Consider the following 16324-nt stretch of genomic DNA (forward strand, 5'->3'; position numbering starts at 1 on the left):
AGCTGCCGAGCGGTGAGTGCGGCCGGCGGGGCCCGCTCGCCCCCGCTCCCGCCCGCGGGGCCCGCCGCGCTTCCCCCCTCCCCCTGCGCACCGCGCCTGGGCCTTCCCTTTGACCGGACCCCGCCGCGCGCGGGGCGACGGCAGCCGGTGCCGGCGCGGGGGGAACAAAACCGGCGGGGCCGCGCACGGCAGGGAGGGAGAGGGGAGGCGGCGGGGGAGAGCGCCCGGCGGGGCGGGAATGAATGGGCAGGCGGCGTTACCCCCGGCGCCGGCAGGGCCGGGCAGCGCGGAGCCGGGAGCGCCGGGCCCGCAGGCACCCGCTGCCCGCGGGAAAGTTACAGCGGTGCCGGCGGGGCGAGGGGCGGGACGGGCACGCTGCCGGACCTGCTGTCCTGGGGTAGCGAGTACGGCACGGGACGTGTCCCCGCCGGGACCGGGCCCTTCCCTGGTGACAGAAATAGCTGCCAGGACCGGCTGCGTCGCACGTGGGAGCAGGGAAGCAGGTGCAGAGCCAGGGCTCACAACTGTGCACGAGTCTGGGGCGCATGTCCTGGGAGGAGCGGCTCAGGGAGCTGGGGGTGTTTAGCCTGGAGAAGAGGAGGCTCAGGGGTGAGTGATCTTATCACTTTGCAACCATCTGACAAGAGGTTGTAGCCAGGTTGGGGATCGGCCTCTTCTCCCAGGCAACCAGCGACAGCATGAGAGGACATAGTCTCCAGCAGCGCCAGGGGAGGTTTGGGTTGAACACTGGGAAGAAATTCTTAGCAGAAAGGGTGATTAGATGCTGGAATGGGCTGCCCTGGGGGGTGGTGGAGTCACTGTCCCTGAAGGTGTTTAAGGAAGGACCGGATGTGGTGCTGAGTGCCATGGTCTAGTGGACGTGGTGGTGATCAGTCATAGTTGGACTTGATGATCTCAGAGGTCTTTTCCAATCTAATTGAATTCTCTGATTCTGTGAATTGTTTATAAGTGAGGAATATAGAAACTTTGGATTTAATTTTTCTCTTATGTAATCTCCCCTTGAACCCCATTTGCTTTCAGAGCAGTGTAAATGGAATTCTTACCCTGGTTTCACCAAGATTCTCAACCTTAATTCACAGTTCCTGGCTAGATTAAATGCTCTAGTGGGTCCAGTGGCACTTCACCAGCTCAGGTTCAGCACTGCAGCAATAGCATTTCTGGGGCCATTTTTGGAAGCCGTGCGTGTGGAATTGTGAACTTGGAGTTAGAAATCCTTGTCAGAATTACATGGAGTTAATTTTTTTCTTTCCCGAATCTGTCATAGGTACATTGATTTTACTCTGCAGCTTAGACTGTTATTAGATGTTGTGTTGAGAACTAATGTTATTCTCTTGATGAAGAGAATTGTCAATCTCATAATGAAGAGTGAAATCTTGCAAAAGAGCTCCAGTTCTGGCCACTTTGTTTCTTAAGTCATTTGCATGTGCGTCAAGTATTGTCACTTTGCAACCCTCCTGTAACTTGAACGTTTCCTGAAAACATGGAACCTCATAATATAGCCATTTCATTCCTGGATCTGGTGTCTCCAATATTCTCAGCATATCTTAGCATTCAGTGGCTGGTTGGGTCAGGGTGTTTGTGCCTTGTTTAGATGTGCAATTTTAAAGACCTGGTTCAGCAATCGTTGCTCATGGAACTTAGCCTGAATAGATTGACCGTTAGCTGGGAGTTCAGATGTGAAGATGCAGTCAGATTCCTGTGGACACTTCTGGATTAGCAGGAGCATAGTGCTGCCTGTCCTGTTCATGGTGCATTGGAAGTGACCCCCGTACCTGCCACGTGCATTGTGAAGCGCCTGCTCTGCCACACTGTGGAGATGTTTGTGTGCAGCTTCCTCTGGTAGCTAAACTTCTGTCTGTCAGTCACAACACAGGGATGTGTTGCTTCAAGAGAAGCACCATGCTGCCACCAGACTGCCATTTACTTTTTGGCACTGCAGAACATGTCACTTTTCCTTTTGCTTAAACACAGCAATAGTCTGGATCTGCTCCTACTAGCAGAGGCAGTGAAGCAACTATCCAGCTTTCTTGTGCTGGGAACACACTTGCCATTGACCCTCTTCACTGAAAGAGGATATTGCTGATCTGGTTGCCTATACGAAACTTCCAAGGCTGATGAAAATTAAACAGTGATCCTTCCTGTGCAGGGGCTGATACAGGGGATCCAACGTAGTTGCAGGGCGTTGCAGAAAATCACAGGGTTTTCTTCTGGAGGGTTTTCCCAGTTGTGTTGGTGTCATTGATGTGCGTTGCATGTCCTGTGTCTGCTTGAGTCTCACCAGGCTTGATTATTTATTGAGAGGAAAAGAGTTCTAGAGCCTTCTGCCAGTGAGAACGAAGACAGCCTTATTTGAGCAATGATATGATGGACTACTTGTTGCTGTGTTCTGAAATTCTTCATGGAATATTAAAAGCAACCTGTAATTTTCTATGCTCACAGGCAGTCTAGATCTTTAGTTCTGAGCCCTGACTGCTTCCCTCTCGTGCTGCCTCATGACAGTTAGAGCTTAACCTCTGTAGAGGAAAAATGCAGACATATATTAAATGTTGCAACGCTGAGTGTAGAGTGCGTTTATTAAAAATTATCAGGAATGATCGGTAGACTTGTAGCTATGAAACTGGAATGAAATTGAGAAGTGGAGACAGGTTGTTCGCTGCCAGAGTCAGCGTTGTGCCATTCCCTGTGTGGACTTGTTCTTATATGTAATATCTCCTGTGCATTTCTTTTTTTCCACTGTGAGGTTTCTGAAAGGCTGCAGGAATTATGGCTTAATCTTTAGTGGGATCCTTATGGAAGATGGGATGCAGAATCCAGGAACTGTTTCTGAAGTGCCTGTGTGTGTTGACTGGGAAGACATCAGGAGATCTCTCCACTCTGTGCATTAGCTTAGGACACTCCTATTTCTCAGTCTAACATGAGCTCAACAGGGATTTCTGATGCTGTTTGACTCTGCTCTGCAGTTGCCCTGCAATATATGTAACCAACTTTTGGTTTATAAATTTGCATTTATCTCATTGCCTCTGACTTCTTGGATGCTTCTTCTGTCTGCTAAATCATGACTTTAATCTCTTGGGTGCTGAGCTCCAAGCAAGAAAATGGTGATGGTTCTTTTCTAGGTAGATAAATATCCTCATTTCCAATCCTTTCCCCCTGCTATTTTTCTGTGATGGAGGAGATTATGGTCAGGACTGCAGTGTAGGGGACAAGGAACTGGTGTCAGGATCTTCAGCATCTCTGTGGAGAGAGGAGAGAACTGGTGGTAGGAACCTTTCTATGTAGGTTCTAGACGTATGTAGGTTCTAGACGTGTGAAAGAAGAGGGTTGGGGGATAGGTGGCTGATGGAGCAGGAGAGACTGGTGGTCCCACCATTGAGACTTCTGTATCTCTTCAAGCAGCTTTTAATGTGAGTGATGGCCATTGATTTGTGTCACTTCAGGTCATCTAAGAGCTGAGTTGGTGCTGATGCTGTTACTGTGCTTGACATCTGTGGATATTGTGAGCTTGTAGACAGAAGCACTTATCTGTTCAGGTAGATTTCAGTGGAAAACTTCATGTCATAGGAAGACTCTGAATGAGTCTTGGCTGCCTTAAGTTAAGTTTAGTATTGCAAACTTCAGAATCTTAGTTGAATCATAGTATTTCGTCTTGAACTGGAGGCAGGATGCAGACACAGGACAAGCATAAATGCTGGGCTTCAGGCTTCTGCTTCGATTGTAATGTGTTCTCAGAGCAGATAATTAGTTCTGTTTGGCTGCATCTGTATTTGTTTTCTCAGTGTTGCAGCCATGAAAAGTGAGAAAAGTAGGAGGGGATGCAGAAAGACCAATTAAGGAATGCGTTGTGCTTTGTGGTGTTGAAGTGGCATGCAGCCTCAGCTGTAGCCACTTCTGCACTGCACATCCTGTAATTGAGAGTTTGTGTAGGGGTGATGCTCAACTGTTCTTTTTACAATATATGTATGGCCTGGCAGAGTGTTCAGCAAAACAGAGTGGCCTGGGGCCTGCACAGCAGTTATCCATATGTGCATGGGTGGCAGCTTCTTTGTTGCTCCCAGGAGTATTCAGGCAGGCCTGAGACATACTCCCTTCTGCTTTGTTTCATGGGGGACCTGTTGCTCATGGCAATTTGATCTTCCGGAAATTCATACTCTTCCTCAAAGGGCTTCAGAAGGCTAGAATGATGTTTGGATTAAGTACTTGGTCCCATTCTCTACAGTGCACATGGAGCACTCTGACAAATTGATCATACCAGTTATTTTCCTTACCCTTTTTATGGGTTTGAGTCGGAGCAGTGCAGATCTAGTTCCCTTTAATGTCTGTAGTAGTTCATTTACATTGAGGGAGTGTGGTCCATCTCTCTTAGTGTTGCCAAAAAGATGCTGCTGAGCACAGATTCCATCACAGTTCATGCAGGTCCAAAGCCATGGAGACCTGGTTACTGAGCATATAGTTTCTAGACTGGCTGGCTCTGCTGGTGTGGAACTGTTTAGAAAACAGTGACATGTTGTTCCTTACACTTTCACCCAAATACAGGACCTAGTGCAGAACAAGTTCTGGTGCAGGAGTAGACGGCAAAGAGCAGTGTGAAGCAAAGAGCAGTTACCTGTGTGTTAAACCTGAGTATAGAGGAGAGCATCAACCAGAGCCATGTAGAGACAGTGGCATTGGAGCTCAAAGAGAGAAGGGATCAGGAGGGATTGACAGGACAGTCTTTCAGACTGGCTGTTTAGATATACGCTAAGTGAACCAGCAACATCTCAGAGTTCATTCCTTCAGAAGTGTTTCAACAAATTTAAATTGACAGCATGAGTTAGTATTAGCTCAGCGCTGTTTAAGTTTGTTACTGATCTCACAGTAACTATTCTAAAACTAGATTTACTGTTCCATATACTCATGGCCTAAGATGCTGCAATAACAAAGAGTTGTCTTGCTCAGTAGTATGCCTTAAATAGATAGAGATTTCAACAGAAGAGGCAATTTCTTCAGTGACTGCCAGCTACAGTGGGCTGAAGTTACAAAACTACAAATGCTGAGTGATGGCAGCGTGAGAGCTCTTTAATGTTATTTCTTGTGTTATTTCTTATGCCAAAGGTTTGAATGTCAAGACCTTTGGATGTCTGGGCTGTGCCTGTAACTTCTTTGGCTCCAAAATACTCTCGTGGTCAAAAAAGCTTAGCAGCAACTTGGACAATTTTTGGAAGGGAGCCAGGGACTCTTTCTCACTGTTGTATTTGGAAAGAAAATGGAAAATCTCGTCACAAGGTAAGATAGAACTGAATAAAAGGAGAGGATGGGAGATAGGGAGTGAAGTATAGTTGAGTGAATTACAGAAAACTGCAGAAATGGCAAAAGTTAGGTGATGTGCAAAGGGGAGGGAAGTCGTGAAGAGAATAGCAAAGATTGTCTGGTAGACTTTGTTGTAAGCTGTCGTAATTCAATTTGGAAAATCCTTTTTTGTTTTCTAGAGAGAAGAAAATGGATAATTCAGGATTACCATCAGTTTTGGAATTGACAAATTCCCTTTCAAGTCTAAAAATGCGATTAGTGCAGTATGTCCTAATTATGTTCTGCTGTGATTTGGTAAAAAAAGCCTCCTTTTTATTCACCTTGTATAAGCAATTCAGAATTTTTGGCTTTCACATTGAAATCTTCCTTTCCTACCATCTGTGCCAAATCCCCCAAACAAAACATACACTGTAATTCATAAAGACTTGAAGGTCTTTTGGAGTGTTAAGTAAGACATCGTGCTTTGGGTTTTTACAATTGGCAAGTTATTTGCTCTTGCAGTTACAGGCCACTGTACTCTATCTTTCTGTTTTGTTTTGATCTTTTACAGGAATAAAAAGTTTGTTATAAGACTTCAGGAAGTGTTTCATGGTCAACATTGAATGCGGTGTGGACTACATTTTGAGATGTCTTTTGTATGGCTGCCAGTAGCACTGGGAAACTGCAACTTATACCCCAAAGGTCCTCCCACTTCAGTGTTTGTGGAGCAGTGCACTTTTCATGTGCAGCTGGACTGCAGTTGGGTGCTGTGCATTTGTCTCATAGTTGTAAAGTAGGATCCTTCTTAAAGCTCTCTCTGTGGTCCTGCTATGCTTCCTAATTGAAAATCTACCTGTTCCCGTGACTTAATGTGAAGTGTGCATGCACACTGCATGCAAAGAAGTTGTTCCATGAGCAGCTGAGCTAGTGAACCTTTATTTCTTAGGGATTTGTGTCCTCTGCTTCTCAGCCTGTCCCTCTTTCTTGTTTTTTTTGCTGTATCCATCTCATCCTTTAGCAGCACTGCTAATTTACCCCTGCCCCAAACCCAAAGCATCTCACTGCTGTAGTATTTTTAATTGTCTCTTTTTCCCTAATTACAAGCTGAATCAGACACTGCTTGTTCTGCGAGTTTTTGCATACTGACCATTTGAGCAGAGGCTAAACAGAACCAGGCACTGTGAAATGACATATTCGGCTGTAGCCTCAGTGGAGGCATTGCTTTCATTCTCTACTCAGTTCCTGATTTTCTTGAAATGTGTAGAAATGTAAAACAAGGCTGGATTGCTTTGTCTGGTTTGATTGGCGTTGACTATAGGGCAAAGTGTTTGTGTAAGCCTCATTTCCATGAGAAACAAGGGTAAAAATGCTTTAGGAATAAATTAAGGAAACTTACTTGAATGCATATTTTTAGATTTGTTTTTAGTCTAATATATATTTAGACAGGAAAATTAGTGTTAAAATGACACAAAGATTTTGAGTGTTTTGAAGCACTGTGTCTTACAAGACCCCCCAAAATTAGGTTGATGGCTTAGCATGATAATCATGTAACAACTGTTTAATTTCAACTTGGAGAAAAAAACCTGTTTGTTTCACTTAAATGTCCAACAATTCCTTTTTACCTTCCACTTTTATGTGAATATAACTTACAGAATATGGTTTTCAGCTTATTGTAGTAGCTGATCCAGATAAATTCTGTTGGAAATAGTGGAATCTAGCCAAATCATTAAAAGATAATTGCATTTCAGATGCTGCATTTCTGGGGGGGAGGGTTGTGTTTGATTTTGGGGTGCTTGTTTGGTTGGTTGGTTTATTGTCGGGATTATTTTGTTGTTAGTTTGGGGTTTTTTAGGTCTTACAAATGCAATAATTTTGAGAAATTCTCATCTTTCTCTTTGTAGTGAGGCAAAAAATGCTTTTGATAGATAGGACTGTCAACTACACCAACTGAAAAAAACACTCTGTTGTTTTTCTTAAATAGTATTTTTGTTGTTATTAGGGCAGCAAATGAAATAATGGAATGGAAACAATTCTTTTCATAATGGATAAAGTTTTTATGATCAGCAGCATTTGTTTTTCATGTAATTAGTGAAAGGAAAACGGTGTTTAACGGATGAAAACAGGGCCTAGGATTTAGGCTGCTGTTTTCTTGAATTTTTTTTGTCTTTGTCAAAAATTGCCAATTTGTTTTGAAATTTAATGATGGTGTGTTTTTGAAATGTCTTTATCTCAGTGGCAGAATTTCAAAGGACTTTTTGTTTTCAGTGTACGTGTGTAATGGAGAAAGCAAGTCAGGTTTATCAAGTGAAATATCACCTGGGTTCTTTTTTTTTATCGTTTGCTTCCAGATTTTTTACAGAGGTAGGAAAGCCTATCATTAAATATTAGCTTTGTTTTTTTCAAGCTCAGCTGATGTAAAATGAATTCCAGAGTTGGAGACACCTATGTTTGTATTTCTTTATGAAGTTGTTAGTACCTGTGCAAAACTTAGGCTTTCTAAAAAGGGATGTGGGAGGGGAAGTGCACCTGATTATTTAGGAATGACAAAGAGTTGAAATTAACATGGACAACTGACTATACAGATTTTTTCCTTTATTGCAGAAACTGAAACTTCCTCTTTAAAAGGTGCAGTGCTGTGAAAACTGTTACTGACCGTAGAAAAATGGACATGTTGCAGATACTCCGTAAAACCACAGAACGCTTAGAGTGTGACCACTGCAGCTTCAGAGGAACGGACTATGAAAACATACAAATTCATATGGGTACCGTTCACCCAGAGTATTGTGACGAAATGGATGCTGCTGGTTTGGGTAAACTTATATTTTATCAAAAAAGTGCAAAACTGTTTCACTGCCACAAATGCTTCTTTACCAGCAAGATGTATTGCAACGTGTATTATCACATCAAAGCACAGCATGCAGCACCTGAGAAGTGGAATGAGGAGCGGAAGGAACAACGCGTAGAAGGAGATTCAGATTCATCCAAAAAAAGTGTCACATTGGAGCCACAGAAACCTATCCTTTCCCCTGAGTCACACAAACCTCCCCTTTCTCCTGAACTCCCCAAATCTGAACCTGTTGTTTCCCCCAAGCTTCAGAAATCTTCTGCGTCTCCAGAGCCCCAGATATCTGCTCAGGTGACTTCCTCAGAGGCAGAGAAGTCAGCCCAGACTGTATCCCCAGATCCAGAAAAGTCAGCCCAGGCTACATCTCCAGATCCAGAGAAGTTAGCCTCAGCTGTGTCCCCTGATCCACAGAAGCCATCCCCACCTGTGTCCCCCGATCAACTGAAGCCATCTCCTGCTGTGTCCCCTGACCCACAGAAGCCATCTCCTGCTGTGTCCCCCGACCCACAGAAGCCAGCCCCAGCTGTGTCTCCAGAGCCCCGGCGGCATTCCCCAGCTGTGTCTCCAGAGCCCCGGCGGCATTCCCCAGCAATGTCTCCAGAACCCCGGCGGCATTCCCCTGCTGTATCGCCAGAGCCCCGGCGCCATTCTCCGGCAGTGTCTCCAGAACCCCGCAGATACTCCCCAGCTGTGTCACCAGAGCCAAAGAAACCTACTCCAGCAGTATCCCCTGAACCACGGAGGTATGCCCCAGCTGGGTCTCCTGAGCCACGGAGGCATCCCTCCCAAATGCGTAGGCCTGCTTCTGCTTCTCCTCCTGAAACCCGGAGGCCTGCTTCTGCAGTTTCACCGGAGTCATGGAGACCTGGTCCGACTGTTTCGCCTGAGCCCTGGAGGTCTCATGAGATGCAAAAGTCTCCGACGGTTTCTCCTTGGGCTCCAAAGCCTGCCATGTCAGTGTCCATAGAATCCCGGAGGTCTGCCCCTGAGTCTCGAAGGCCTGGCCCTGTTGCGTTACCAGAACCTAGGAGGGTTGTTTCTGACTCGTGTAAGTCTACGTCGTTTTCTGAATCCCAGAAGTCTACTCTTGTTTCTTCTGAGCCATGGAAACCCATCTCGTCTGTTTACCCTGAAGGCTGGAAACCTGTTCTGTCCCCTGACACATGGAAGCATTCTCCCCCCGTTTCTCCTGAGCTTCGAAAGTCTAGTCACACTGTTTCCTCAGACTCTTGGAAGCCTCCTTTCTTTCCTGAGGTCCGTAAGCCCGGTATTTCAGTATCTCCTGAACCTTGGAAACTCTCCGAGTCACGGAAATCTATGTATTTTTCTGAAACTCAGAAATCCACCTCTGCTGCTTCGTCTGAGATTCAGAAACGGGCTCATTTCCCTGAACCTCGGAAAAGAGTGCTGTTCCCGGAGTCTCGTAAATCTAATCCTACTGCTTCTACTGATGTCCAGAAACGTGCTGTCTTTTCTGAGCCCCAGAATCAAATATCTACTTCTGCTTTTTCTACTGAAGGTCAAAAACAAGCCCTGTGTTCTGAAACCCAGAAATCAGCTCTTGTTTCTTCTGAAGTCCAGAAGCACACCCTATTTCCTGAAGCCCAGAAACTTGCTCCCATTTCCTCTGAAGTTCAGGAGTCTACTTCCTTTCCAGACTCTCAGAAATCCACATCTCCTGAAATTCAGAAACATGGCCTCTTTACTGAGTCCCAAAAACCTACTCCTGTTTCTCCTGAGACACCCAAACAAGTTGTTTTCACTGACTCCCAGAAATTGGCTATTTCCCCTGATGTTCAAAAGCATGCTGTATTTTCTGAGATGCAGAAGCCTGCTGCTGCTTTATCCTCTGATGTCCAGAGACATGCTGAAACTACTGTACCTTCTGAAATCCAGAAGAATATCCTGTTTTCCGAGCCTCACAAGTCTGCTTCAGGCTTTTTCTCCGAGCCCCAAACACCTAGTGAGTCTGGCGAGAGTGACTTTCTTTCTCACACTTTAGATGATCAGAAACCACTGGATGACTTATTCTCACAGGATGAACAATCATTATTAGCCAAAGAATCACCAGAAGACATGCTATATTCATGCCCAAAAAAGAAGCCCAAGAAGGAAAACCAGGAGAACTCAGATTCTGAACTAAATATCAGTGAGTGTGGAAAAACAGAGTTGGACTCAATGGAGATAAAGGAACAAGAATCCAACAGTGACCAAGAGCAGTATGATATGGAGTCATCTGATTATGGCAAAGAGAGCAAAATGGATGCAACTACTCCCACGCAACCACAGTGTGTGCTGCAGTTTACTGAAGAAAAAGAGGCTTTCATCTCTGAGGAAGAAATAGCAAAATACATGAAGCGTGGCAAGGGAAAGTATTACTGCAAAATTTGTTGCTGTCGTGCAATGAAAAAAGGTGCTGTCTTGCACCATTTAGTTAACAAGCATAATGTTCAAAGCCCATACAAGTGTAAAATATGTGGCAAAGCTTTTCTCTTGGAGTCTCTTCTTAAAAACCATGTTGCTGCTCATGGTCAAAGTTTGTTGAAGTGTCCCCGTTGTAATTTTGAATCAAATTTTCCTCGAGGCTTTAAGAAACATTTAACCCATTGCCAAAGCCGTCATAGTGATGATGCACCTAAAAAACACTTGGACAACCTTGAACCGCTTGAAGAACAAATTTAATCTTTTTTTCTCCTTGTACTAGAAAAGCTAAATTTACAGAAGTGTTCAAAGTGTTACTGTATGTTAACCAAGTAGTTTAGCTGATCTGACAAGTCAGAAGATGCATGGTTTATTGTGCTATGTTTACCTTGTCTTTTATAGCTGTATTACTGAAGAGATTTACTTTTGAAAGTCATTTTAAATACATGTTCATGTCTTTGTATTACCCATCAGTAGAGTCATATTTTATTTTTCAGATGTACTATGTTTTTGAAACCAAAATGGATACAAAATAGTTTTGTAAAGATTTGTAAAACGTATAGGCAATTAAGGACTGGAATGGCAAGCAATCCATATTTTCCTGTGAAGACAACTTGTTTTTTCACATTTGTTAAATGTTGTATTTTTCAAAATGTTTTTATCAAGTTCTCAAATCTAAAATTCTCACTAAATTGAATGTGAATGAACCAGGTATGAGAAACTACCAATGTCCTGGAATAATGATGCCCTGATGTTGTAATTGATTGTATAGTCAATTGTTGGAAATTCATTGCACTCAATTCTTCGACTTACTTGTCTCAGATTTAGAAGCATCAAGGTACCTATTTTGTGATTCTGTGTTTTGGCCATGTTTTAAGCATGTACTAATATACATTAAATTGATAGATTAACGTCAGACTATGTATAGCTCAACACTTTCTCTTGATGATTCAGATGTTTGTAATGTCAGACAACCTCTAATTTTCTTGTATTTGGTGAAATGTTATGCTTTAATGTTTTAACAATAAAAAGAAACCCAACCCGGTGTTGGCCATTTTCCTTTTTTTTTTTTTCAAATCAAGAATGAAACCTTTCATGTTCAACATATTCTCTTCTAAGTATCTTTGGCAACAAGAGATGCAGAATTACTGAGGAGTTCTGAATGCTTCAACTTCCCGGTCGTCAGCCTGTGAAAGAAGGGTTAGTCTAAATTTCATGTCTGTTTTAGAAAAACACATCATATGTAAATGAAGGAAAACATGCAAAAAAAGAATTTGTGCATTGTTATTTAGCATGCTGGCCTGTGTGATTTGCATATTATCTGTTAAAAAAGCATAAGTACTTTATAATTCAGAAGGAATATGGATTTTAAGTGGAGGTATCACAAGGAAGGTTTAATTCTTCTCAGGCTAAATTATGCATATACTTAAGGTGTTGTAAGTATTGATTTAGAATATGAAGGTGCTAGTGTTAAATAGTAAAAAAGTCTTAGAGTGTAAGCTCCAGTCAAAGAGCTCTACGTTGGTTTGACTGAAGCCAGTACTTTATCCCTTTTGTCTTTCAAGAGGGTTCTGGAAGTATGGCAAAAGGTATTTAAAACTCTGTACTTCAGTGATTTCTCAGCACTGCCTATTTAGAGAAGGAGTTAACTTCCTACCGTGTCGATAGAAATAACTTGAGTGCATTCTGTGACTTACTAAAAGCCAACAGAAATAATTCACTCGACAGCATAGAATCATAGATTCATTCTCTACTTCTGAAGTATTAGAAAATACTATTTCTTGCAATGACAAATAATGCACATTAATGAAAGTCAGCATAGTGAAATAATTTCCTAACTGCAGTATATCCTTAATATATACTTGGGTGTAACACAATATTCAACTTTCAGATTCTCTGAATTTTTAAAGGAGGTGTTACGTCCCGCCCCAGGAAAAAGGGGGCGGAGGGGGTAACCCAGGTTTTATCAATAATTCCTTTGGGGTGGATTAAAGCGAAACGACACTAAATAATCGGTGTTTGAAAACATATATTGACAAGATTTATTTTAACAATTCTGTATTAACAGGCACGCTAGCAGTTTGGGTGCTGTCGTACAACAATGTGACACAGAGATAACCTTTGGGGAGGGAAAGAAAATGCATAGGGGAGAGAAAGGCAGGATAAGAGCAAGGGAGAGTAAGGGAAAGAAAAGCTGAGAGTGGACAGATGTATATAGTCACCGCCCACGGGGTCCAGCGATGCTTCCATGTCTGTCAGTTGAAGTGGTGGCCTTGATCTGCTGGGGGTGAAGGGGGGAAGCCCCCATACTCTAAGAAGTTATGAGTTATTATATCACGGGCCATGCCTCGAGCCTCCAACAACTCCTGGGTCTGTGTTGAGTTTTTTTTGTGTCTCGCCCGGTTCCCGCCTTTAGGGAGGGAGGGGCCTGATTGCTCATCAGATGTATCAACAGTCAAAAGCCTGCGAGCTCGGCTTCTTGCCTTTTCAGGGCTTCACACCTTCAGCACTGGAGGGAGGGAGGGGCCCGACTGCTCATCAGAGGTATCATGCAAGTCAAAAGCCTGCAAAAGTCTCCTAGAATGCATAAATCATTAACCATTTCAGTCTCTGACAGGAGGTTACTTTAATAGGTAAGCATATGACTGAAAAAATGCTTCTGTATGGATTTTAGGCGGTTTCTTTTGTATGATCCCTATCCTTGGAGAGAAATCTTTTCTGTGTATGCTTGGAAGGATGCAGGTTTCAGTCATTTTCATGAAGAATGGATGAGGGAAAGTACAAAATGAAAACAGAATAAAGAAACACCAGAAGGATGTTAGCTGTGGCCATACATGCTATATGAACTTACCTTCATCTTTTTATTGTAAAAAGAGGTTAATAATTGTATGGAATGTCCAGTCATGTTTTCAAAGTGCATTTCCACAAGCATTCTCTCAAACTAAAAGTATTCTGTAGAGAACTCAGAGGTGTTTTTCAACGAAGGCAGTTTTTGTCACAGATCACGACTTCATTTCATATTTGGGAAGAGATTCTTGCAATTACTAGTTTCAGTAATATTTTCTCTTATTCTAGCATACCTAAGAGTATCTATATATATACCTGGTATACCTGTCTAGGTATATCTGTATGTTGCCTAAGCTCTAGGTCAAAGAAATCATATAGAATGTAACCTAGAATGTGAACTTATATATAATGTTAATGGTACTGGTTGGTGTTATATTAATGATTAATTGGGGGGGAGGAAATATCAAAATCTGAAGACCATTTAGGGTTCAGTGTTTAAAATAAGAATTGTAGGCTTCACAATTGCCTATTCTGAGAAAGATTATAAGAAGAATTAAATTTTAATTCATATAGTAGAAACCAAGTCAAAGGAATTCTTGCTGATTTGTTCAGGTTACAGAATCTACTGGGAACTTGCTGGTTTTTTCTTGTGTTTTTGAGTTAGTCTGTTGATCTGACTTGTCTTGCAGCTGCAAGTGCTGGTGCAATGGAAATAAGTGTGAGGGGAACATTTCTTCTGAAGGTAGAGGCCCAAATCCAGAAGGGACAGTGAGCTCAGGTGGGCTTATGGTGACTCAGAAACTGCACCCTCCATCACAGACATGCTAGCTAAGTTGCTCATCTATGATGTCCTGGCAACTCAGTTGCATTATTTCCTCACATCTGCCTCTTACCTGTCAGTTGTCTGCTGGGTTGGTCTCTTCTTTCACTGCCTCTCTACCTTTTGTAGTCTACCTTACTGAATGCTCCAGGCAAGATTCTTCTTAGCCCTTGTGAGAGAGTGCCAAAGCCACAAGTGCTAACCCCTGACAAAAAGGATAAATTGTATGTGTATGCTTAGTGTTTCATTAGCTGAGCTTGGAGCCTTGGAGTCATAGCTGAGACCTGCTGTTCTGTTGAAGCTGTGAGGTAACCCTCATTGTACCTGGACAATCCATGACTGCAGCAGAGGTTTGTATAGGTATCAAAACTAGATGTTCTGATTGCCTGTCTCAAATGCCTATATTAATATTAACTCTTCAAAGTGCACAACTGTCTGAAATGTCAGACTAACGCTTCCCCCTTTTGTGTCTGTCAACATTTTACTGTTTCTAACTAGAAGTACATAGATGTACGGATGCTGTACCTCTGAAGCTCCAGAGTTTAAGCAAAACACAGTGGAGAAGCAGGCACTGATTCCCAGTGGCTTTCTCCAGTGCTGCAAGAGAAAGTTTAAAAATAGTTTTCTCTTTGTATACTCAGCATTTAGTTTTATTCCTCATTCTCCCTCCATGCACAGCTGTAGCACTTGAAGCATATTGAGGAAAACCAGTTCTTTTAAGTAACTTCCAAACCTGCATTTTAAAAGTGAAAAGAAAAATAAATCATTTAAATCTAATGATGAAAATTAAATGCTTGTATTAAGAATAAAGATACCTAACGTAGGTACCTGTCATCGTGACTTTGTAGAAGACTAGGAGTTTTACCAGTTACAGCATCCGTACATCTATGTACTTCTAGTTAGGAATAGTCAAATGTTCACAGACAGAAAAGGGGGAAGCTTCTGGCAGCTTCTCAGAGAAGCCCCCCATCCTTCTGTAGCTCCTCACTACTAAAACCTGGCCATGCAAAGCCAACACGTAAGTGCTGCCTTAGTGGAAAAAGCCTGAACAAGGAAAATGTGGGACTGTTACTGGATGGGGTGGGTGGATTGGTGACTGCAGACACAGAGAAGTCTGAGGTACCTAGTGCCACCTTTGTCTTGCCGTCACCAGCAAGGTCTCCCAGGCCTCTGTGATTACTCCAAGGGTTGAGGGAGTGGAATTACTACCATTAGAGAGGGTTGAGTCAGGAGTTAGTCAGTCCCAACTCGTACAAGTCCATGGGACCCTATGGATGGTGTCCCAGGGTGCTGTGAGCATTGACTGGTGTCGAAGGCAGCTGTATCTTTGATGGAATTATCACTGGCATTCTATAAACATTAATACTTATGATGACTCTGAGGACAGAATCTTTTTGAAAATTGAAGCAGGGGGATGTACATCTTAAAGCTTCTTCAGTTCTCCCTCCTCCTGCAGAGTTTCCAAATATGTAACATTAGAAAAGGTTCAGCAATACAGTTGCTAGAGACGTGAGTTGGCTTGGTGGTGCTGTTTTGTTATGGAGAACAGGAAAGCTGGTAAGGACCAAATGAAGAGTTTGGAGAAAATGAGCTCTGCAGTTGAAATTATATCTCAGCGTGTCAGTAACACACATGTTGGTACTACCGCCTCATAGGTGGGACAGAAGGTTTTTACATGAAGACCATATGTGCACTAAAGAGATAATGTAATGACCTTTCTGATGTGGCTCTGGCTTAAAGGGTTACTGCTCTCAGCTGTCTGATTCCCTTTGTCTGTGCACTGTTCCTTAACCCCTTTTTGTTGAACTGTTCACCTGTGTGATTTCTAAAGCAGAAACCAGTCTCTTAAAATGTCTTGTCTGTAAAGAGTTTTTTTTCAAAACCGGAGTAATTTGTAAGTGCCTGCATTTATGGCTAAATGAAGCATCCCACTGTGGTGCAGATGGCATATTAACATCCAGAAGGGGCAGAAGAAGTCAGGTCGGGCTGAATGGTAGGTAGTAATTAAATATTTCTTAGCAAAAGAGCACACACATAATAGGAAAAATTTCTTCCAAAAGGGGTGTTCAGCCAGACAGTCTAGACGGGGCAGCTCAAGGTAGTGGTGGAGTCACCATTCTGGAGGTATTTAAAAGACATGTAGATGTGACACTTGGGGACATGGT

The 16324-nt window shown here is 42.9% G+C and overlaps 1 protein-coding gene across 4 annotated transcripts; it reads left to right on the forward strand.

Annotated features, from left to right (window-relative positions):
• CHAMP1 (chromosome alignment maintaining phosphoprotein 1) lies at positions 1 to 11601 on the forward strand. 4 transcript variants are annotated; one of them, XM_027640665.1, is made up of 3 exons: positions 592 to 609; positions 5858 to 5914; positions 7888 to 11601. In XM_027640665.1, the coding sequence occupies exon 3, from the start codon at positions 7949 to 7951 to the stop codon at positions 10811 to 10813; it is 2865 nt and encodes a 954-aa protein (XP_027496466.1). In that variant the 5' UTR covers positions 592 to 609; positions 5858 to 5914; positions 7888 to 7948; the 3' UTR covers positions 10814 to 11601. The 4 variants fall into 4 exon arrangements, with proteins under 4 accessions (XP_027496476.1, XP_027496485.1, XP_027496466.1 ...); XM_027640675.1 differs by lacking the exons at positions 592 to 609; positions 5858 to 5914 and adding an exon at positions 1 to 12; XM_027640684.1 differs by lacking the exons at positions 592 to 609; positions 5858 to 5914 and adding an exon at positions 235 to 503.
• Positions 11602 to 16324: the final 4723 nt, after the last annotated feature.

This window comes from Corapipo altera, unplaced genomic scaffold (assembly GCF_003945725.1).
Source record: "Corapipo altera isolate COAL_440 unplaced genomic scaffold, ASM394572v1 0, whole genome shotgun sequence".
NCBI lineage: Eukaryota > Metazoa > Chordata > Aves > Passeriformes > Pipridae > Corapipo > Corapipo altera.

Bases quoted from the DNA above. Each gene is read 5' to 3' on its own strand.
- CHAMP1 (XM_027640675.1), top strand. From the start codon at position 7,949: ATGGACATGTTGCAGATACTCCGTAAAACCACAGAACGCTTAGAGTGT.